Here is a 23542-nt window from a genome sequence, read left to right on the forward strand (position 1 = left end):
TAGCAGTACACTATAGAAACTTAAGAGACAAAGTAATAAGAAAACAAAGATTACTTATAATGAATAAACAACAGTAAATTGTTTTAGAGAGGCTATTTCATTATTGTCACTTAAGTAAGGCTTTATTTAGATTCCAGAGCTCTAGTTAACAATTACTATATTTAAATAAAAGAAAAAATAGTTTATAATTGTCACATATTTTGATGACAGAATTACCATAGCACAAATGGATTGATTTATTATAGTACATACTGGTTTTCATTTAATAGTAAAGTAATTGCATCAATGGATTCAGTTTTTAACCTATTTGATTAAATACTAACAATTTAAGTTGTTAGTCCTTTTATTACTCATTTATTACTCCTTCCGCCAACTGGACATTCCTGGCAGTGCTAATAAAGTAGGAAGGAATCTTAAAAATTATATGGCTTACTTCCTTAGCTTAACAGACTTTTCTGCTAAGCCTTTGCTTACAGTAGCTTGTTTGGGTTTTCATTTGTTAGCTCTTCCTTGATTGTAGTCCTTCGAAGGAAGGTCAGACTGTTTGCGTCTCCATCTTTCAGCCAGTGGTACAAAAAAAAGGGAAACTGAAGAGAGGATATAGCAGGTACCAGAGAAATAGAAGGAGCCTGTGTATGTCTGTGTATAATCGTATATCCAGCCTGCAAGGTAGGAATGGTTTCTGTTAATGAAGTGATGCTCACTTTTGTAACATTCAAGCAAACCTTAAGACTTTGAAGGAAGGTGCCTCTTGTTCTCAGTCTGGATTGTGAGCCACTGGACTTAGAGATTCTCACCTGTCTCACGTGAAACTGGATCATTTTCATCTGAATGGAAACTTACATTAAATTTAAAAAAGTCATTGTGATCTCCAAAACATGTCTTAGGGTGGAGACTGGAGATAATTAGGGACACGGCACTTCATTTTATGGTGATTCTTGTTTTGTTTTTTCTGTTTTTCGAGACAGGGTTTCTCTGTGTAGCCCTGCCAGTCCTGGAACTCATTTTGTAGATCAGGCTGGCCTCAGACTCAGAAATCCGTCTGCCTCTGCCTCTCAAGTGCTGGAATTACAGGCGTGCGCCACCACTGCTCGGCTCATTTTATGGTGACTCTTATAGCGAAGGTTAGGGGTGGTGGCTGTGATCACATGAGAAAGAACTGCTTGATAAATGTGTTAAATCTAAAAGCAAAGGAATTCTTCCTGAAATTCTGCCTCTGAGCTAGATTCCTAACTGGATGCTCTTTAAAAGAATGGGAAAAGCCTTGAAATCTTTTGGTCAATGGCACATACTAGAACCTAAGTAAAACATCTTCTTAAAAATGTTTGTTTCACTGTGTGATAGCAAGAAATAAACATTTAAATGTCCATATAAAAAGTCTATACTCAGAAAACATCTTAGTGTTATAAAGATAATGATGTGATGTATGCTTGTTTGGTTCTGGGATTGCAGATGTTATTACTGGTGAAGAGAGCAGTGAAAATACTGTTTGTAGGGGGGTTTTGTTTGGTTGTGTTTTGTTGTCGTTACTGTTAGTTTTTTAAAGTTTTATTTATGTTATATGAGTACACTGTTGCTGTCTTCAAATACATCAGAAGGGGGCATCAGCTCCCATTACAGATGGTAGTGAGCTACCATGTAGATGCTGAGAATTGAACTCAGGACCTCTGGAGAGCAGTCAGTGCTCTCCAGCCCCATGAAGTTTTTATTAGTTGGTTCTGGGTATTGAACCCAGGGCTTCCATGTACAGCACGCCAAGCCTGTGCTTTACTACTTAGCTATGCTCCAGCCCCTTTTATGGTAGCTCTATGTTTCCTATATTTAATGTAATACATGAATTGGTGTGTTTTATAGTCCTTCAAATTCAGCTAACTTTAAGGAATTTGTTTACTGATTTTTTTTTTTTTATTTGATTAGTGACCTTTCAGTTAAGTTTCTTGGGGACTAGTTGAAGGAGTGGCGTGAGGTCAGCTAGGATGAATCTTCATGTTCTATGGACATGAATGACCTATAACTCGTAAGAAACAGGTGACTGATCTGAGCTATGGAATTTTCTAGAAGGGAGGGAAGGTGGAGCAGCAGCACCTCCTCCTGTGTATGTGTATAAGTCCTGTGACTTTCTGATGGCTATCAAATATTAGTACTATAGGAAAAGACTATAGGAAAGAGTTCTTGATAATGATGTTGATAGTGCTAGTTAAGATGGCAGTTGGTTCGAGAGCAAATCATTTATAAGCTTTCCTTTTACACCTTTTAAAGAGAATGTTATGTCTGAAACATTACAGTTTAAAATATTTTAATCTTATCAGAAAAGGGAATCTTTTGGCATATTTCAATTTGGATGAAAAATTTGCTTTAAATGTTCTACCTATTTATACTTTTAATTGAGATGCCAACATCTTTAAAATTCTAATTGAGATCCAGAGCCAAATACAAAATCTTTAATTTTTTTTGGTTTTTTTGGTTTTTGTTTTTGTTTGTTTGTTTGTTTGGTTGGTTTTTCGAGACAGCATTTCTCTGTATAGCCCTGGCTGTCCTGGAACTCATTCTGTAGACCAGGCTGGCCTTGAACTCAGAAATCCGTCTGCCTCTGCCTCCCAAGTGCTGGGATTAAAGGCACGCCCAGCAATCTTTAATTTTTAATGGTAGACAAAGGTTCACTACTCCCAAGTTTTAATACCAATCAGGCTTGAATTTTTGCCTTACCTAGGGACCACTTAAATCTAAGCTTGATTATTGTAGCTAAGAAGGGTATTTCAAGTATTTTGTGTTTAACGCATGCTAATAAGGTACCTTAGGAATGGGACCCAGGTCTGAACAGAAAATTCATTTATGTTTTGTGTACTTTATATACATGGCCTAAAGATAACTTTAAAAAAATTTTAAGTATAAGTACTATTGCTGTCTTCAGACACACCAGAAGAGGGCATCAGATAAGATAATTTTAAAAAATGTGTTCATCTTTTTATGTTTGTATATTTTGCCTCTGTCTGTGTGTGTGTCTGTGTAAAATGTATGTATGTGTGTGTACCACATACATGCTTGGTGACTCAGAGATCAGAAAAGAGCATTGGATTCTGTGGACTGGAGTTACAGATGGTTGCAAACCACTGTATGGATTCTGAGAACTGGACTTGGGCCTTCTGCAAGAGCTGTATATAAATGCTCTTAACTGCTGAGCCAATATCTATCTCCCTAAAGATAATTTTTTAATAATACTTTTAGTATTTTTGTGCATGAATCAAACTTATGGTGGGAAAATTTGCCATTATAACATCATATCACTACCCCAAAGATTTATTATTTTGGATTTAAAGATAGTCAGCCAATACACTTTCTATATTATTTATGAGTTAAGTTGTGGAAAAGGGAATTTAATAGGCTCAGAAGTATTCATTACCATGTGTTTCAGAATTTGTTAAGCTAAGAGTCCTTTTAGGGGGCTGATGAGATGGCTTCACAGGTAGGTTCTTGCCTCAAAGCCTGAATTCTATTCCTGGGACTTGTGATGAAAGAAAACTGACTCCCATAGGCTGTTCTTTGTTCTCCACACATGTGCTGCAGCATGGCATGTCCATACACATACACTCACAAAGTAAAAAAATAAATGTAAAGAAAGAAGAAAAAAGCAATCCTATTAGGCTTGCTGTTATGTTTTCATTTATCATCATGTTAGAACTTGAAATATACCTAGGAAGACCTTATCCCAAAGCTCCTTGGTACTTCAACTATGAGACTGAAAATTCTGAAACTGACTTGCTTAATGAGAACTTCCTCTGTTGGGTAGGGGGCATAGTGGCAAATTTCCAAGGTGTATGGATACAGTGATTTTATTTCTTTATTTTGAGATGTGGGTCTCAACAGATAGACCCAGTTGGTGGCCTAGAACTGGCTATCTAGACCAGGGTGGCCTCAGACTCACAGAGATCTATTGGCTCTGCCTCTTAAGTATTGGAATTAAAGGTGTATACACCATGCCTGGTAAGACCCTGATCTGTTTATCTCTCAGGACCTTTGGTTGGGTATAGTAGTATTATCTCTTACCTTGGTTGTGTTATAAAATATTTGTGTTCTGTATATGCCATTATATGACTAAATCTTGGGAAATGTGCTTTAGCAAATTAAAATTTTGGCCTTTTTAAGATAGGAACTCACTAAAGGCTCCAAGATAGAAATTTACAATAAGATTTAGTAGGGCCACTTAAGCATTGGCTCTGTGCTCTGTTTTATTAGAGGGTTAGTATTTGGGACACTCTACTCTTGGTCTTTGCAAAGGCAGAATGATAGTTTCTGTCTTTTACACCACATTAGAGCTATTTCAGATTTATTTTTGATGTTTTCATGCTGAGTCAGTGTGAAGCTGGGTGGGTGGTGTGGTTTGAGGAAAATTAACCACCTGATAACGGGTAGTTTACAAACTCTTCAGTGTTAATGTATTCCCTTTTATTTGTCCAGACAGAAACTTTGCTCCACTGTCTCACTTGTCTTCCACTCATTCTAATCTCCACAGTGGAACTATAACAGACCACAAGATTGAGCTGTCTTTTTTTTTTTTTTCCAAGAAATTCTATAAGTCAGCATGACTGATAAAACTTTTGAGATTAATTTGGTAGATGGTGGAGCAAGGATCAGAAGTTTTGTTCAGTATTGTATTTGAACTGAAGATAGACTGGAAATAGCAGTGGGCCTGTCAGTTTATAACATAGCTTTCCTGTTAAAGGGACAGAAACCTCCTCGGATGGATTTCTTTTCCTATAATGCACAGAGCTAATAAAAGATAACCAGTTTCTCTGTCATCTTTGACTTACAAGGTTGAAATACCTGAGATGGGTGTGCGGTCTGTGTGTGTGGGGGGGGGGGGGCGGAGGGAGAGAGAGAGAATATGAATTTCTTTAGGGACTTTAACACAGCCAATATATCTGTTTAGTGATTAGAAATTTTTATAAAGCAGGGAGGGCATGGTAATACATGCCGATAATCTTAGCACTTAAAAAGTAGGAGCATCTTGTGTTCAGGGTCACTCTGTACTAATAGCAAGTTCTAGGCAGCTTGCATTGTCTTAGAAAACCAAAAGAATTTAAAGTTTTTAAGATTTTCTTAGCGTTTGTCCAAAATGGTTAGTTTTATGAAATAAATGAATTAACATTTGAACTGTTCCACACCCATTTCAAGTTAAGGAAATAGATAGATTAGGGTTATATCTTTTTCATCAGATGCTCAGTAAAAGAAGGCAGATTCTAGAGCTTACTAGAAATATAACAGGGTTTCAAATATTAATTCTTATTTCCCCACAACTTTTCAAAGCTAAATCTTAGTGCTAAGGTAGAATTTTGGATCTTCCAGCCGAAACATAGCAGGTTTGAGTGGGCTGTGACATTAACCTACTCTTAGTCTGCTAACCACCTTCAGCCAGAGTGCTGGGTCTGATATGAGCCATATTAAATGAAATTGGATTTCTTACTAGTTATAGAAAAGGATAGAAAGAATCTGGTTGGAGGGGCAAAGGCAGTGTGGAAGGGTACATGGGGGAGGGGAGGCTTTGGCTTCTTTTCCTTTGAAGGAATTTTGTTGCTGCTATATTTCTTGTCATATTCATAATTACAAAAGTATATAAGTAATTACTTTGCCCATGTGCTCTATTTATAGATTTTTTAACTGTCTAGTTTTATAAAAATTACATGATTTCTATGGCTTTCTTGTGCTTTTTTTCTTTCCTAGAATTACTAAAATGTTATAAAGAACTAACTTTTCTTTTCTTTTTCATTCCCATACAGGAAAAAGAAGTATATTGTTTATTTATTCATTGGTACCATTTTAAACAAACATTTTGACTGAGGATTTACTGTTTGCCAGATTGCTACTTAAATATGCCTATATTCTTTTATAGGAATTTCAGCTTTTCACTTGTTAATAGATATGGGTAAGTAAAAATGAAACTCTTACATCTCTGAAGATTACCAATAAACATTTCGATTTAAAGGTAAAAATGGTCATATAGTTTTCCATACCTCTTAATAATCAAGTTATCTGTTTTTAGTTTACGTTTTCAAGGACTTCATGTTAGGCAAATGGTTCACTACTGAACTACATCTCCATTTCAAAGAACTGAGATAATCTGAAAGCCATTTGTAGTATTTCTTTGGTAGTTGCTGCTGAAGTCAGTACTTGGGAAGAGATCTAATGGTCTTCATAAAGTTCTCTTTATCATTTCATAGAGGAATGATTTAGAGAAATAAGAACCCCCCTGAAAACTCTCCCTTTAACTAGATGCTAGCCACATAATATCACTGTCAGTGAGATATCTTTAGTTGTGTCTTATCATAATCTTACTTGGGATACTGTGAACAACAAACTCCTAGACTAAAAATTGATGCGAGCCTTTAGTGGTAGCCTGACCACTACCTTTGACTTGTTAGAAAATTTATGACTGCCCAAGTAAAATTTTTGGATTAGTTCCATTTATCCTTACATATAGTAGTAAGTATTCTAGACTTTGGGTAAGAAAAAACTATAAAGTTTTTTTCTGATTTATTGAAAACAAATATATTTTATAATGCATTAGGTGTGTGCGTGAAATAAAAGTATCACAATAAAATGATTCTGTTTTCTAATTTGCTCTGTTGTAGTCTGTTCTTTTTCATTTAAAAAAAAAAATGAAAGAAAAGGAAATAGAAGCCAAGAATGGTGGTACATGCCTGTAGTCCTAGCACTTGGGAGACAGAAAGAGGAGGATTAAGAGTTCCATCACTATACATATTTTTTTTGTTTGCTTTTTTAGATGATAGGGCAGAATCACTGTTTTGAATTATAGTCTAAATGTAGCAAAAGCGAGGATGGGTTGGCTCAGTTGGCAGATTATTTGTGTGCCATGAGTGCCCTGAATTTGATTTGCTTCCCTACCACTGCATACACCAGGTAATTGATTTCACACTTAGAATCCCAGGTGAGAACAGAAGGATCAGAAAGTTTTTAAGGTTCTGTGGGTGAATAGGGAGTTTGAAGCCTACTTGGGGCAAATGAGACCTTGTTTCAAAAACAAAACAAATCATTTAAAAATAGCAAAGTTAATTTTAAGGTGAGTTCCTTGTTGTGGACCATGGAAACACTGTAGCAGTCGGTTAGGTCAGTAGATGAGATCTTGGGTCTGTGAGAATCTACATTTAAGCCTTTAGCAATGAATAATTTTTTTCTGTGCAGGTAGTCAAATTTTTAACTAAATCAGCAAGCAGAAAATAGGTAAAACTGGTTATTTTCAGTAAAGTAAAACACATTTACAGAATTATATTTTCCTGTATTGGTGATCAGGGAAGAGCAAATAGGGTAAAGTCAAATATAGCATTTAAACCTGTACTGTTGCCGTTGATCCTAGATTTCTAATTTTTTCATTGAAATTTGCTCAGAGTGTGACTTAGTTGTTACCTGCTATTGGTGGTCCAGAAAGGACAGCCATCCCAGCAAAGAAGCTGGCATATCCCAAAAACTTGTGTACTCTAGAATTCTTAGACAGGTCAACCTGTAGGGAATGAGAATTTAGTGTTAGTCATTTTAAGGATGAACTTCTCCAGTGTCTTATGTTTACAAAGGAGTGACAAAATTTTTAAAATACCATTTGAAAATAAATAAAAACACTCAGACTGAGTAGTTTGACTCCTGGTATGATTTGGTTGGCTTTTTGTCCCCAGTGTTAGGAAAGGGAATAGATGTCAACTAGAGAAGTAGGATTGCCTAGGCAACGTGTGTTCGGTTTATTTGTAGGGAACATTGGTGTTTGGTGTTAATAGCTTAACCTTTTATATAGTTCAAGAGTATTTTTATCTCCCAAACCGTAATGGTCTTCCTTCTCAATTAGGAAATAGTATTTTGCAATCTGTGCTTACAGTAATATTGAATGGGTGGATTTCTACCACCCACGGGTTTTTAAGAAATCTGGTAACACAGGAACTGATTTCATCTTTGGGATTTTGCCTAAGTTTCATATACTATCCTATATAACTTAAACATTTTAATTCCATTTGAGTTCAGGATTTGTCAGTTTGAGGTAAATATGGAGAACTTGTTAGAACAATGCCCTTAAAGTACATAGGACACAAGGCAGTACACAGATACAATCCCTGTTACCTGACTTAGTAGTTGTGTTCTAGCAAGACCTAGAGACCTCTGGAGCCTGATGGAGAGGAGTAAACACAAGGAGAGTTGGAATCTTGCTGGTCTCCGTGTTCCTTTTTCCTGTTCTATGTGGCTAGTCCTCTTAGCTTCTGTTCCTCACATGGTTAGGTGAATAATGACAGGATATAACTAGCTACAGGAATTTTGAAGTCTTGTGTAATTTTTTTTTAATTGTAAAGTTAATACAAAATTTGAATTCTTGGGAAGGCTGTTACTCATACTTGTACTGAGTCATTTATTACTATTGAATGAGTCTACTCACCAATACTGGCAGAATTAGTGCCAGGTAGCCACCAGCAAAAATGGCAAAAAAGATGGTATAGGCCATAAGGAGTGGGAATGTGGTGGCTAAAGGAGCAAGCAGGTTAGTTACACCACACAGAATGAGGTAAGACTTGTGGTATTGATACTTCTTGATCCAGTTTTGATCAGCAATCCATCCAGAAATGAGCTGACTGACTGTCTCAGTGATACCTGAAACAGTGAATACAAAGTCAGACAATCTGTTTCCTAAACCCTTTTGTAAGAATATCAATGTGTAAGTGTATCTTTGCCAAAGGAGTAGGATGCCATCCTGAGGCCAGAATACAGGAGGGAAAAATGGTTTCATTCTGAAATAGGATATGTACCTTACTTTTCTAAATATCTAGTAAAATACCAGAATGCTGCCTCTAGGTGAATATGAAATCATCAAGTTGTCATGTGTGTTTTCTAATTGTATGTGGAATCTCTGTTGACAAGAGCGTGGTCTAAAGAGGTCTTAGAGTTTCTTCAAAGATTCTACAAGTGAGGATATAAAACTTCAGTGTCCTGAGGAGTCATATGTAGAAAAATTAAAATCTTACATTAAAAAATATAGACACTGGGACTCTTTTATGAAGCTTTGGAATTTAAGACCTCCGATGGTTGTTAAAGTTAATTTGAAAATACATAAATCATTTATGTCATTTGGGATGTAGGTGCTATGATGTAATGAGTAAAGTTTAAGAAGCACTTTTTTTCCTACTCAGCATCATTACTGTTTACCCTATTCTAAGACATATCAGTTAAAAATACCAAAAATAGTATTCGTCAAGAATATCATGAAGCCAGACATGGTGAATGCCTTTAATCCCAGCACTTGGGAGGCAGAGGTAGATCTCTTGTGAATTCCATCCAGGCCACCCTGGTCTGCATGGTAAATTCTAAGATTGAGTTACATGATAAGACCAAGTCTCAAAAACAACAACAAAAAAGAACCATGAGTAACGCTGGGGATAGAATGCTTAGTAGTCCAGTGCTTCCTTCACATGTGAGCCCCTACATGAAAAACCCACTATGATTCCCAGTTGATTTGAATTTTAGGGGTTCAAACATAAACTGCTCTATTAAAAGTGACTAAAGTGAGGCCGGGTGGTGGTCGCGCACGCCTTTAATCACAGCACTTGGGAGGCAGAGGCAGGCAGATTCTGAGTTCGAGGCCAGCCTGGTTTACAGAGTGACTCCAGGACAGCCAGGCCTACACAGAGAAACCCTGTCTCAAACCACCACCACCACCCCCTCCAAAAAAAAGTGACTACAGTGATGCTACTCTGTTTTTACAGGTGTCTCCTAAGATGCACACAGACTGTATTATGCTATTTGACCTAATTTGTATAGCCTTAATCTGATCAAAATGGATTCTATCAGACAGTCAAAGAAAATGGTTCAACAAAACTGTTCTTATATAACAGCATTTTTTGAAGCATCTGTTCAGTGAGAACATTTGAAACTAGGTGTCTTCAGATATGTAAGGGCATGGTAAGATGTTTAACCCAAGAAATCTATAGAAGAAAAGTTAAATTGAATGTCAAGAATTGTCCTGTTAGAGCAAAACATCCAATCTCATTCTTTGTTTCAGACTTCCTGTTTTGTCAGTTGAGAGAATCTACAACTTAAGTATTTGTTCTTCCAACATCTTGTGATTACACAAAATAATTGTTTTGTGGATTTTTTTTTTAAACTTACATTCTATTTTAAACAGGAGCCTATGGATTAGTGCTAACTCAACAGTCGTTTGTCTCTTACAATTATTTCAACATGCGTAGCATCAAATACCAGTAGAACATTATGCTAGCCTGGCACTACACTAAATTACATATATATTACATTCATATTACTGACAGCTGGGAGGGAAAGCAGTGTGTTATGCCTATTCTATAGATAGAAAAAGGAAATCCTGGCATGGAAGAGAATGCCTTGCCCAAGGTTACACAGCCAAAAAAAAAAAAAACAAAGAGCCTGGCATGGGAAGTCAAGCTTCAGAATCAACCCTTCAAGTTACTACCCTGTTTTCTAGCTGAGATTTTTCTTCCCAATGAACAATTGATATCTTCTGTATTAGACACCTGAAAGTGGGTAAGGCAAGTTAGGGTCCACTAGAACCTGAAAGACAGCAGTTGCCAACTCTGCATGAGAAAATGCACAATACTGTTTAACCTCAGTAAACTTGCTTTTCCTAGCCTTTCCATATTCCACACAGTCACTCTCTTCTTTCTCCCTTTTCCCTTGCTTCTGTTTTAAAACAAAATTTAATAAACTTTTATCAAGCTAAGTTCATTTTTCCTTGTAGGTTTGAAATAGGTTTTCTTACCTGCTACAGACACAAGGTAGGAGGCATCCATTATGTGAATTCCAAGTGTTTTTGCCCTGGCTACTAGGTGAAAAGTAGGGATGAAGTATGCTAGCTGGCTCAGGAGAAAAGACCAGGTAAATATGTAGAAGAAAGGATTTCTGAAGAGAGAAGTATCTAAAAGGTTTTTGCAGTTCCATGAAACAAACTTTTTCTTGTCACTTCTGTCATTGCTCTTAAGTAACAGCCTGTTCATATGAGGCCTATCGCTGAACTCTTCGCTTTGATTTTCTAAGAGAGTTAAACTTTTGGTAGGTTGTCCAGATTTCTTCATAGTACAGTCTTTGATGAAAGACTCTTGTGTCTCATTGCAGTTTGATGTTTCTGTCTTGTATGATACCTCTGGTACAGTGGCAGATAAATTGCTACCTTTGTTTTCTATATCAGAATTGTTTGATTGGATGTGGATGGGTCTTAAGAGCATGCTGGAAGGCACCAAATTCAATGTAATAGCTCCAAATAAAATAAGAGCACCTAAATGGAAGAGAGAAATTGAGAACATAAGAATAACCTTTCAGCTCATGCTATTGTCTGTTCATAGGCTCAGAAGAGGCCAACCTCCTTAACCCACTAATTCTTGAAAATACTACTTTGCCTCCCATGCTACCTAAAAAACATATTTTATTAGTGTGTATGTTTATTTGTGTTCTCACTGAAGCCAGAAGAGAATCAGATCCCCTGGAGCTGGGATTGCAGGCAGTTGTGAAATGTCTGGTTATAGATTCTGGGAATGGAATTCTAGTCATCTGGAAGAAAAGCAAAATGCCTTTAACTGCTGAGCCATCTCTCCTTTCCTGCCTCCCACATTTAACTGAAAGTACTTAAATCTATATACAATTGTCTATACTGACAATATACATGCTTCCTAGATACTGCAAAGCCAGAAAACTGGAAAGAAGATATTTTTGCTAAAGGGTAGGAGGGGATTGGGAAGTGGGTTGATAATCTGAATGGCACAAATTTATATTTTAAATCTTTTGTGACTGGATTTTGATGTAGGAAATAAAGATTTAGCTGTCAGGAATCATGGGGGAAAATATGTTAGAAAAAGCCTTTGGAGTACTCCCCCCCCCCCCCCAAGATATGCTAGTCTTGCCTTTGATGATGAGGACTTCGTTGGTTTCAGGGTGTCCTGAATAAAACCATGACTAAGTGTTTGCAGAGAGAACAAGCTTGCCTAGGCTTTCTAAAAGAGTATCAGCTGGAGGTTCCCGTTTGCAGTGGGACGACTAAGTAGTGCTCTACATAGGGAAATCAAAACTACTATAAAGGTAGAAATAGACATAAATACATTTCACTAGAATACTTAAGATAGAACATTATGAAATGGTTTTGTGAAAATTCCTAGTTGATTTTATATATATAAAGATTTCTGGTAGGAACATAATTTTACAAATACTCCCATTTAATCTCAGATTTGTTTTTAAGTGCAGAGGTTTGTTTTTTTGTTTTCTTAGAAGGATGCTTTAGTGAGAGGTTGGAGGAAAAAGAAAACATTGTTTTTCTAAGGCTGTTACTGCACAGTGTTTCCAGTTGTACCTCATACATGGAATTCGGAAGAGAATTCTGAGTTGCCTGACAAATAGGAAGATTTCTCCCTTATATTCTCTAAGGAAGGGGATATGTTCTCATTAAATATTTATTTCCCTCTCATCTTCAGTGTTATGTGGTGCCTCAGCATTGCCATGAATTTTGAGGCCAGCCTGGTCCCCCAGCAAGTTCTGGACCTGCTAGGGTCTCATAGTGACCTTAGATCTAGGAAGAGAAATTTATTAAAACGTCACTTCTAGTATTCAAAAGGAGGGCTAAACATTATATTTTTAGTGTTGAAAGTTTAGAATTTTAGACTGACTCACCTGTCCAGTCATAAAGATCTATCAGGAATTTTGTAAAGGGTGCCAACAAAAACGTCAGTCCCATTCCAGAACGAGCTATTGCTGTAGAAAGGCCCAATCGTTTTTTGAAATATTTGGTGATTACCACAGCAGCTACTTGGTACAAGAAAGCAGACCCCAAACCTTTAAAAAAGAAAGTTTGAAATGAGATCATTAGTTATCAGATCAGATGATGTAGATCGGATAATATATTTAGGATCTATGGGCAGTAGGAAGGTTTCCTGTTTTATCGTTACAGGCTGTTGATAGTGAACTCACCAGGTAATAGTCCCATAGTCACACACAGAAAGGGAATGCTTGTGGCCCAGCTGCTGATGAGATAGCCACCAGAAACAAGTAAAGTCCCAATAATGGAGGTAGTTTTTTCTCCAAGTATGTCACAAATAATAGCAGCCAGAGGACCTTAAGGAAAGAAAGGGAAAGTGCTAACTTAACCTCCTCAGGCATCCTGTAGACTCTGCATTGAGTGATTAGAGGATAAACAATTGGTTTAAGATATTGTATATTCAAAAAAATTTTTTTTGGATTTGTTTTTTGTTTCCCCCCGAGACAGGGTTTCTCTGTATAGTCCTGGCTGTCCTGGAAATCACTCTGTAGACCAGGCTGGCCTCGAACTCAGAAATCTGCCTGCCTCTGCCTCCCAGAGTGCTGGGATTACAGGCATGTGCCACCACCGCCCGGTGTATATTCAAAATTTAAATAAAATCGTGTTTTTACTAGTGGCCTCTGTTTAGTACAAATTTGAATGGCTAATTTCCATATTACAACACCAACTAGAACTAAAGGAGAAATTGGTTTAATGTTTGTTTTGAATATCACATAATTAGAGCTGAATAGTTTCACTTTCAGGTTGAAGTCCTGGCTCTCTGGGTTTAAAACCTTACCAGACAAAACAAACCACAAGGCATGAAAAAAAATCAAATACTTGGATTCTTAATTCCTTTTTCCTTTCCCTGTCTTTTTTCAAGACAGGTTTTTTTGTTTGTTTGTTTTTGTGTGTAGCCTTGGCTGTTCTGGAACTTGCTCTGTAGACCAGGTTGGCCTTCAACTCAGAGATCCACCTTCTGCCTCCTGAGTGCTGGAATTAAAGGCATGCACCACCAGGACCTGTCCTTGATTCCTTTTTAACCTTAATTTTCCCAACTTAATTACCAAATTAAATAGATCTTAAACACTGATGTTTCTTTTAATATTACGTATTGATAAAATGCATATTAATAGGTGAACTTTAATATTACTTCAGCCTTAAGGAATGACAGTGTGGTCATGCGCCTTAGTGGTCATTCTCCATAGATAGCAAGCTTATTGCCCACTCCATACCTGCCAAAAAACGCAGTGATGACATAATGGATCCAATCCAACCAATTTGCTCTGAAGTGCCTTCAAACTCTTCTTGAAAGACCACAAAGAAAATTGCAAATGTCTTGGTCATTCCCATCACAAACACGTTTACCTAAGTCAAAGCATGCAGAGTCCTTGTTAAGTGCAAAGTGGCCTAGAACTGTTACCAGAGGTTCTATTGCTCCAGCGGCTGAGTACTTACCTGTACTGGCTAGTTTTGTGTGTCAACTTGACACAGGCTATCAAGTTCTTCCCCAACTTGCTTCTTGGTCATGATGTTTGTGCAGGAATAGAAACCCTGACTAAGACAAATTGGTACCAGCATAGTGGGGTATTCCTGTGACAACCTGACCATGTTTTGGGGAGGACTGTGGAAGGACTTTGGAACTTTGAGCTAGAAAAGCCATTAGAATGTTAAGAGCTCGCTGGAAAATTCTGTAGGAGCTTGGAAGACAATGTTAAGAACAGTGCAAAAAATGGAGGCCTGGCTTGTGAAATTTCAGAGAGAAGATTAAAGATTCTTACAGTGGCCATGTTTTGACTGTGAAGATTCTGTGGTTTTGGTTAGCTGGGGCTGAAGAATCAGCTGTGAGTGACAAGATACCAGAACCACTAAAGCAAACCTTTGTGTTACTGGGACTATTGATGCTGGTTAGCTGGAGCTAAGAAATTAGCGGTGATTAAGAAGAGACCAGCATCACTGAGATGAAATCTTCTTGGAAGTGTTTTCTGAGAGCACAGAGAGTGTGTGTTCCAGAGATAGCCACAGTTGTATTTTGTGCTGTGGCTGGACTTGGTACTGTGTAAGAGTCACCCAGATGGTACTGGTTTTGAAGGCATGAAGGGGTCATGAAGAGCAGCTGAGGCTCTTGGCACAGTGAGAGGCCATGGAAGGCCATTGGTGAATGTGCAGCCTCAGTTACAATTGATGAAGGGGTCATGCATAGGAGCAGAGGCTTGTCACCATGAAGAGAGCCTATGAGAGGCTATTGGTGAAGCCTAATTACAGTAGAAGTCAGTGTTTTGGAGATGCCAGTGCCATGAGATGACCACCAAGAACAGCAGCAGCAGTGGAGTACAGGCAGCTGGAGCCTAGAAGACAAGCTGTGTACTACAAAGGGCAGAGCTGGAGAAGTGACCCAAGCCCTTGGAGGAGCCCGGAAGATTGTGAGTTGGATCCCAGACATTGAACCATTGGAGTTTGAGTTTTGCTTTTGGTTGTGACTGTGCCCTGATATGTTTTCCTCTTGAAGGAAGAAAGTATTTTAGTGGAGCCCACAGTTAAAAGACTTTGAATTTTAAAGATATTGGACATTTTAAGGTGATTGAACTTTTTTTTTTTTGATTGAACTTTTAATATGTAAAGACTGTGGGACTTTTAAAGTAATGTATCAGATCTTGGGGATGAATAAGAAAGTAAGGGTTGAAGCTTAATAGTGATGTGTTTGTGTGTCAAGTTGACAAGGGGTCAATTGTACTGGCTAGTTTTGTGTGTCAACTTGACACAGGCTGGAAGGAGCTTCAGTTGGGGAAGTGCCTCCATGAGATCCAGCTGTGGGGCATTTTCTCAATTAGTGATCAAGTGGGGAGGGCCCCTTGTGGGTGGTTCAATCTTTGGGCTGGTGCTCTTGGGTTCTATAAGAGAGCAGGCTGAGCAAGCCAGGGGAAGCAAGCCAGTAAGAAACATCCCTCCATGGCCTCTGCATCAGCTCCTACTTCCTGACCTACTTGAGTTCCAGTCCTGACCTCCTTTAGTGATGAACTGCAACACAGTGGAAGTGTAAGCTCAATAAACCCTTTCCTCCCCAACTTGCTTCTTGGTCATGATGTTTGTGCAGGAATAGAAACCCTGACTAAGACATTACCCATTTGTCTTATTGGTGATTTCTGGTTATATAATAGGGGGTAGGAGAAACAGTTCATTCCTCTTTAAAGTGGCAGGACAGATTCATGAAAATATCTCATTTAGTCCCCGCTTGAAGCTTATGAAAAGGATGTGTCACTGTCATTTTACAGGTGAGAGTTGAAGTTCAAATGTTGCCAACGATGGTACAGGCTCTGAGACTTAAACCCTAGGCTGACGACTCCCCACTACTTTTCTTTACATACTGTCTCTGGCAGTTATTTATTACAGATGCCTTTGGGGGGGAGCCCTATTTCTGTTTGTATACAACCATCCCTCCTTGTGGGATTGTGGCCACTCCCACCCCACTTTGATCATTTCTAGTCTTATTTCAGAATAGTATTTCTTTTATTTTTTTTTATTTATTTATTTATTTATTTATTTATTTATTTATTTATTTATTTATGGCTTTGTGTCTCGCGCGGCCCCGGGCTGGGCATGGCTGCCCGCCCCCCAGGCTGCCGAGAACTTCTCTACCCCTCCGTTCTGGCCACCTGGAACAGCTGAGCTCGGGGCAGGCTTAGCTCCAGTGGACCAGAATAGTATTTCTTATCTGGAGGCAAGGGACAGAGAATTGGCAACTGTCTAGGAGGCTTTCTAAGTTAAGAAAAGAGTCCTAAACATTTTTCTCATTCTCACTTGAAAGCAAGTACAATGCCAGGCTGGTCTACAGAGTGAGTTCCAGGACAGCCAGGGGGGAAAAAAAGCAAGTATAAAACAAAACTTGGGGCTGGAAAAATGGCTTAGCAGTTAGAGGCACTTGATGCATCTCCAGAATACCCAGGTTCAGTTCCTGGCACCCACAATATAATTTTCCTTTAAAAAAAATAAACTGTACCATCAAATATAACTATCAAATGTTCTTATTTCAGTTCAGAATACCTATGAACAAGAACCACTAATGTAAAGGGTCATTCTGTAAGTCTTTAGCCTGTGTGTGAGCTATGTGGGGTGGCTGATATCCATGGAATGCTCATCTTTTTTTGAGACAGCAGTCCCCCTATGAAGCCCTAGAACTCACTATGTAGACCAGGGATGGCCTTGAAGTTACAGAGATCTTCCTGTCTCTGCCTCCCAAATACTGGGATTAAAGACATATGCCAATATGTCATCAGTTCCAGTTTACCTCTGTTGAGGTAATCTTTTGAATTTGGCTGGCTGTTGGTCTCCAGTCGGAACTTTTCCTTGTTCTCTTGTCTGGCTTTGAGAGCTGTGAAATGGGTGTGACCTGCTCAATCACAGGCTGTGTTGTCTGTTCACTGAGTATCAGGAACTCAAAGGCAGAGCTCTAGCATCTGCCCAAACAGCTCTCTATAACTTTTAACTTCCTAATTAACTTGTGTAGACTTTAAAAAGATACTAAAGACCTTTCACAATATCGATATTCTCTCAGTTAAACAGGCAGACTGCTACGTAGGCTTGATCCCATGCCTTGGATGAAGGTTGGTAGGACTCAGTCCTGCTTCATCAGACATTGCAGTTGTCTCACCTCCAAATCAAACAAATTGGAATGGCCCAATCCCTAATTTCCAACCTAAAAGCATTTAGTTTTAGTTTTTTGTTGTTTTTTTTTGGGGGGGGGGGCAGGGGCAGGAGGTGGTTTTTTCGTTTTTCAAGACAGTTTGTCTGTGTAGTTGTGGCTGTCTTTGAACTCTCTGTCTCTCTCTGTCTCCTTTCCCCTCCCCGTGTGTGTGTGTGTGTGTGTGTGTGTGTGTGTGTGTGTGTGAGAGAGAGAGAGAGAGAGAGAGAGAGAGAGAGAGAGAGATATCAGCCTTGATTCATTGTGAAATCAGAGTGGCTGTTGTCAGGGTTAATTTTATTTAATAACAGCTCTTTTTAATTTCTATCCTTCTGTAGGTTATCTTAGCTTATCCTGACCATCATAGATAAGTTTCTTCCAAGACTGCTAAGTTTCATCACAGTCTGCTGTGTCTGACTTCCTGTAATTGAAGGATTCCACTGAAAACCTATGTGCTCTGAACAAAATTCTGAAAGACGTCCTTGTTGTTAAGTCAGATTGTTGCCATTTCTATCCGGGACCTCATCATTTTTCCTGATAATCTCTAGGTATCTGCCTACACTTCTGCTCTTGTCGCCTCTGGATGATTCCATTCATCCCCACATTGATCTCTCAATTTTGTCCAATTCCCCTTTTCTCTGGTGGTTTTATCCCTTTAACCTTAAAGTTAAACTGTCTATAATGGAGACACAGGTTGCTATACTTCAGATGCACAAAGACTATAACAAGCAGGTTCTTGGTTGTAAGTTCCTTAGACTTTGTCCAAGGTTACGCCATTCAAACTATTCAGAGTTTTTCCTCCCTCTCCTTTAACTCTAGTAAATGGCATTCAGAACTTACAAGAGTACATAGACTAACGACTCTGGTCTCTGATGTTCCTTGCTCTCTGATTCTGCTCCACACCTTAGTGGTCTGACCTCCCAAAATGCTCAGATCTGTAGTTTCAGTTACTTCTCGATACTGGGTTAAATTTAGGGCCTGTTTTCTTGCCTATATTGCAGTTTGTCCAATGGATATCCAGTATCTAGGTTTCATCTGAAATACTTTTCCAATTAGTTTGCCTCATTAAAACTACATAACCTCAGAACAACCAATTGTCTTTATCTGTTATTTTTCTGAGTATTTCACTGTGCAGCCCCAGCTAGCTTTGAACTCATGCTCCTCCTGCCACCACCTCCCAGTTGCTGCAATTACAGGTATATCACCTGTAACTGTACCAGCACACTTGGCACTTAACATGTTTTCAGTAGCCTCTCTCCACCCCTGACTTTATCCATCCTCTTGACTACTTATGTATCTATGAGTTTGTCCCACCCTCTCCCCCCACCAAATAAAACCAGGTATTTAATGAGTGGCTACTGTGTTTTAGGCTGTATATTCAGAGTATTCAGAGTAGGCATACATTAGTGAACATACACTGATGAACAATATACATGTGGTTCCCACCCTCACTGAACAGTTTGGTATGATATACTGTGATGGTTTGAATATTCTTGGCCCAGGGAGTGGAGGTGTGGCCTTGTTGGAGGAAATGTGTCATGGGCGTGGGCTTTAAGATCCTCATCCTAGCTCTCCGGAAGCCAGTCTTCTCCTAGGAGCCTTCAGATGAAGATGTAGAACTCTCAGCTCTTCCTGCACCATGCCTGCCTGGACATTGCCATGTTCCATCTTGAAGATAATGGACTGAACCTCTGAAACTGTAAGCCAGCCTCAATTAAATGTTGTCTTTACAAGAGTTGCCTTGGTCATGATGTCTGTACACAGCAGTAAACTAAGACACATACTAAACCCAGAAACAGTTTAAGTATGGTGAGTTACAGTGTAACCTGCTTTTGTGGAGGAGCTCACAAGTCATTCTGAGAATTTTTTCACTTTGTGGGGAGCTTAAATATTATAGAAGCTGGGCCGTGGTGGCGCACGCCTGTAATCCCAGCACTCTGGGAGGCAGAGGCAGGCGGATTTCTGAGTTCGAGGCCAGCCTGGTCTACAGAGTGAGTTCCAGGACAGCCAGGGCTATACAGAGAAACCCTGTCTCGAAAAAACCAAATCCAAACAACCAAAATAAAATAAATAAAAAATAAATTAAAAAAAGTCTTATAGAAAAGCATGCTTATAATTTACATGGAAATAAATGCATTGCCCCGTTAGGATAAGCAGTGAGCTAGCTGAGTTCATTGCTGACATTTTGGTATATTTTGTGATGAAATAACCATTATCGTGTTGCTCAAATAACATTATTAACCTGATTATTAGGTACTTTTAATTAGAAGTAACTAATCAAGTAACTTGTTATCCATTGAGAATAATTTAGAAAAGGGTGGGAGAACCAGATTCTTACACTAACAGCATACACCATTTGAAAAGAGACCCAATCAGGCAGGGCTCTCAGGCTTAAGAGAACATCTTTAGCTTTCCCATTATTAATGTTTCTATGGAAGGGGAGAAGAAATTCTATTCTTCAGTAATGAAGCCAGAATTTAACAAATTGTGCTTTGTTAAGCTTTATAATACATAGGTCTAGCTTAGGACCTCTACCCTCCCTCTTTCCTATCATTAGGGAAGAATAATGCATTGTTTTCCTGCCTTCAATTTCATACTGATGTCTGTCACTCATCTGGAATTGTGTTCCTATCGTGTGGGCTGCTTACTGTAAGTCCAAGCAGGGGACAAATGCCAAGAAGAAAGAAGTATCTTTGTGAGTATGTTTCAGTTAAGAGAATGATCTAGGGGTGCTTAAGAATCATAGAGCTGGTACCATTATGCACAGGGTTATTTGCAGCACAGCTATGATGGGATCCACCAGTGTTCTAGAACAGACATGCTGATAATGCACATCACCACTTTTTTACATATCAATCCCAACAGTGTCTTGGAGGCAAGGGCAAGAAGTCTTTCCTTGCAGTACAGGTCAGGTATAGAGTTTAATTCGAGTTTAAGTTATGTCAGGGATTGTGGAGAGCAGGCTGAAATATCTTCAGCCCCTATTAATGAAGGGGACTGCCGTGGCTGGCTTTACATTGCTATGATAAAATACTTGGGAAGGAAAGGGTTCCTTCCAGCTTACAGGTTATATAGATCATAACAAAGTCAGGGCAAGGTCTGAGGCAGAAGCTATGGAGGAATACTGCTTACTGGCTTGTTTTCTGTGGCTTGCTCAGTTTGCTTTCCTAAACAACACAGGGCCACCTGTCCTGGTGTGGCAGTGAGCTAGGCTTTCCAAATCTATCATTGATCAAGAAAATGTCCTCACAAATTTGCCTACAAGCCAGTCCAATGGAAGCAGTTTCTCAGTTGACATTCCCTCTTTCCAGATACATCTAGGTTTGTGTCAAGTAGACAAAAACAGCATAAGGGGTCTTAAGTATTCTGTGTGGGCACTTAGTTTTGAGATAAAGTCTCACCATGTATGACTGGCTGGTCTCAAATATCAGCAATCATCTTACCTCAGAATTCCCCCAACCCCTCCCAGTGCTGGAATTATAAGCATCTCTCACACCTGGAAGAGCTGAGTACTTTCTAGGAATGACCTGTGCCAGCTCATACATAGTCAAAAATACGGTCCCCAAATCCCAATTGTGATGCTGCCAAAGTAGAACTGCCAATCATGCCTGAGGTGATAGAGAGGCAGAGGAGAGGACTGGAGGAGAATGCTTCTCCTTTCTCTCAAGGGGAACAGCTCAGCTTCCGGGTTCAGGCAAGATGGCCTCTGATCTTAGCTGTTTGGGGGAGTTCCTGGCTTCCTGTCTACTCAAATCTCATGATTTCTTCAGTGATCTTGTTAGGCTGCTTTGAGCTTTTCTTCATACAGTGCAGCAGTTGTAAAGGGGAAAGAAACACTTACCAGGAAAAAATGAGACACAACCATCCACCCCCATCCTCCATCCAGGGGTTTGGTGTAAGGGGAAGGCTTTTCTCTCCTTGTCATCACGATGCTTCCGGTATGTTACACACAGAGATCACTAGAACAGACCAAGCAGTCAAGAAAGTGATCTAAGCTAAATGGGCTTTTTTGTTTGTTCTTTGGTTGGTTTTAAGACCTGGTCTTGCTATGTGGCTCGACCTGGTCTAAGACTTATGGCTGTCCTTCCTTCCTGAAGGCTGCGATTATAGGTGTGCATGTTAATCTACTAAATTTTATTTTGCTCCATGGCATAAAGCCAATTGTTCTTAGATTTTACTTTTTTGTTCCCCTGTAGTTACATGTGAAGTCTGCCTGATGTTAGTACCTCACTTTCCTGATGGGAATGGCCACTCTATTTGTGTTTAGGATCTCCAACAACTATAAGCCAATTTTAGAGGAAGCCATGTGTTACCCATCCAGTCCTGTGAACCAGCCCTTGAATCTAAAGAAACGTTAAATGGGGGGGGGGGCTCTTGGGTTTAGACAGCTGCTTTATATGGAACTTAGGTATTGTAGGAAACCAGACGCCCTAACTAACTTATCTTAATAGGATACTAGATCAGGAAAATAAATTGAGAAGCCCATTTAGGAAATATGAGTGATTTGAAATAGAGGGTACTAAATAGGTTAAATATTTTGGTTGTGATGGTGGACTTACAATTCTGCAGGAGACCAGTCTCCACCTTAGGAGAGAGATGCTAGGCATTCAAGATTAGAATGCCATAGTATGCTATGACAGAGAGGTTGAGTAAATAAATACCACATATTGAGAAAGAAAAGAAAACGCATGTGTTCTGAGGAATAGATGTTATCCTCATCTGCCATTGTGAAAGCAGGCTGTGCTGGTGTGTGTGCAGTGCATGTGCTTAGAGTCTAAAAAAGTAATGTCTGTTAGAAGGTTTAAACAGATGCCAGGTGTGTGTGTGTGTGTGTGTGTGTGTAGATAGATAGATAGATAGATAGATAGATAGATAGATAGATAGATAGATACAGACACACACACACACACACAGAAAGAGAGAGAGAGAGAGAGAGAGAGAGAGAGAGAGAGAGAGAGGTGATGTCTATCATATGATTAGGCAGAGAGATTTAGTCATTCCAGGCCCCTGAGAAGACCAACCCAACACCCAGTTCCACTTCACCTTACCTTTAAACAAATGAATCCTCTGAAGACAAGAAATGTTGGAGGAAAAATTAGTTATTTTTCCTAAAATGTTACTCTTTTTCTGAGGCGTTTCATTCCGCTGCCTGGTGAAAACAACCACGCATTGTAGTCAAACACAGCAGCGCGGGAGGTTTCGGCGCCCCTGCCAGTGGACTTTACTTCCTGAGGGAGGAGGAAAGGCTGTAACCTGAGAGCAGCTCAGTCCAGCCTTCCAGCCAGCCCACAAGGTAGACTTTTTTCACCTCAGGCCAAAAGCCATTGGGGGTAAACCAAGGAGAAAATCTTCCTGGTCACGTCTCAAGTCTGGGGTGGGGGATGGGATTCCAGATTCTTGAAACACTTGTCCAAAGTCCCTCAGGGAGTCTGACGCTAGTTTAGAGAAACATAAAAAACTCTTCTGGAGGCGGGGAGCTTTTTATTGATCCACAAGTGGCAGTGCTGGAGCTGAGGATACTGCTCCGCCAGAGAGTACATGCTTAACTTGGGTCCTTGGGTTTTAGTCCATATTCGCAAACCCACAGCATCCGGAGTAAACTCGGACTGCCCTGTGCTCGTCTGTGCTCACTGACTGAACAGTATGATTACGGATTTGGGGTTTCAGGTCCCAGTTTATTTGCTTTTGTGAACCTGATTACTTTAACTTTCCATGAAGATATATACTAACAGTAATTTTAATGAAACTTTTTTTTTTTTTTTTTTTTTACTGAATTTTGGAAATGATTAAGGCTGAGTCCTAGAAAATTACCTGAATAATTCAACATTCCAGTCCAATTTCCTTCCTTTGCTCCACCTTCCACATAAACAAAGTCAACAAGAAAGTGCCTTTGATTTCTCTATGCCAACATTCCAGGTTTTAAACCAGAGCCAAAGTATGATTTGTTTGTTCACTCTGGAAATCTGCGCCTTTGCTCTGTGTTTTGAACATGGGACTTTGCATCCTCTTAAAGCCCATCTCTAATTTTTCTTATTAAAATTCTTAAAGAAGGGTGGCTTCGTTTGGGA

The 23542-nt window shown here is 39.2% G+C and overlaps 1 protein-coding gene across 2 annotated transcripts; it reads right to left on the bottom strand.

Moving 5' to 3' along the window:
- Positions 1–22742, bottom strand: Slc16a4 (solute carrier family 16 member 4). 2 transcript variants are annotated; one of them, XM_052179494.1, is made up of 9 exons: positions 22523–22742; positions 21316–21433; positions 14032–14164; positions 12970–13113; positions 12673–12834; positions 10778–11290; positions 8429–8640; positions 7420–7513; positions 1–662 (listed from the first exon to the last, which is right to left on the bottom strand). In XM_052179494.1, the coding sequence occupies exons 2-9, from the start codon at positions 21397–21399 to the stop codon at positions 493–495; spliced, it is 1512 nt and encodes a 503-aa protein (XP_052035454.1). In that variant the 5' UTR covers positions 21400–21433; positions 22523–22742; the 3' UTR covers positions 1–492. The 2 variants fall into 2 exon arrangements, with proteins under 2 accessions (XP_052035454.1, XP_052035455.1); XM_052179495.1 differs by lacking the exons at positions 21316–21433; positions 22523–22742 and adding an exon at positions 14255–14293.
- Positions 22743–23542: the final 800 nt, after the last annotated feature.

This window comes from Apodemus sylvaticus, chromosome 4 (assembly GCF_947179515.1).
Source record: "Apodemus sylvaticus chromosome 4, mApoSyl1.1, whole genome shotgun sequence".
In the NCBI taxonomy this organism is placed as follows: Eukaryota; Metazoa; Chordata; class Mammalia; order Rodentia; family Muridae; genus Apodemus; species Apodemus sylvaticus.

Bases quoted from the DNA above. Each gene is read 5' to 3' on its own strand.
- Slc16a4 (XM_052179494.1), bottom strand. From the start codon at position 21,399: ATGACAAGGAGAGAAAAGCCTTCCCCTTACACCAAACCCCTGGATGGA. The intron at 14,165-21,315 runs GTAAGTGTTTCT...GCTTTGACTTAG, and splicing joins TTGTGTCTCATTTTTTCCTG to GTAAACGTGTTTGTGATGGG. The intron at 7,514-8,428 runs GTGAGTAGACTC...CATTCCCTACAG, and splicing joins CACTAATTCTGCCAGTATTG to GTTGACCTGTCTAAGAATTC.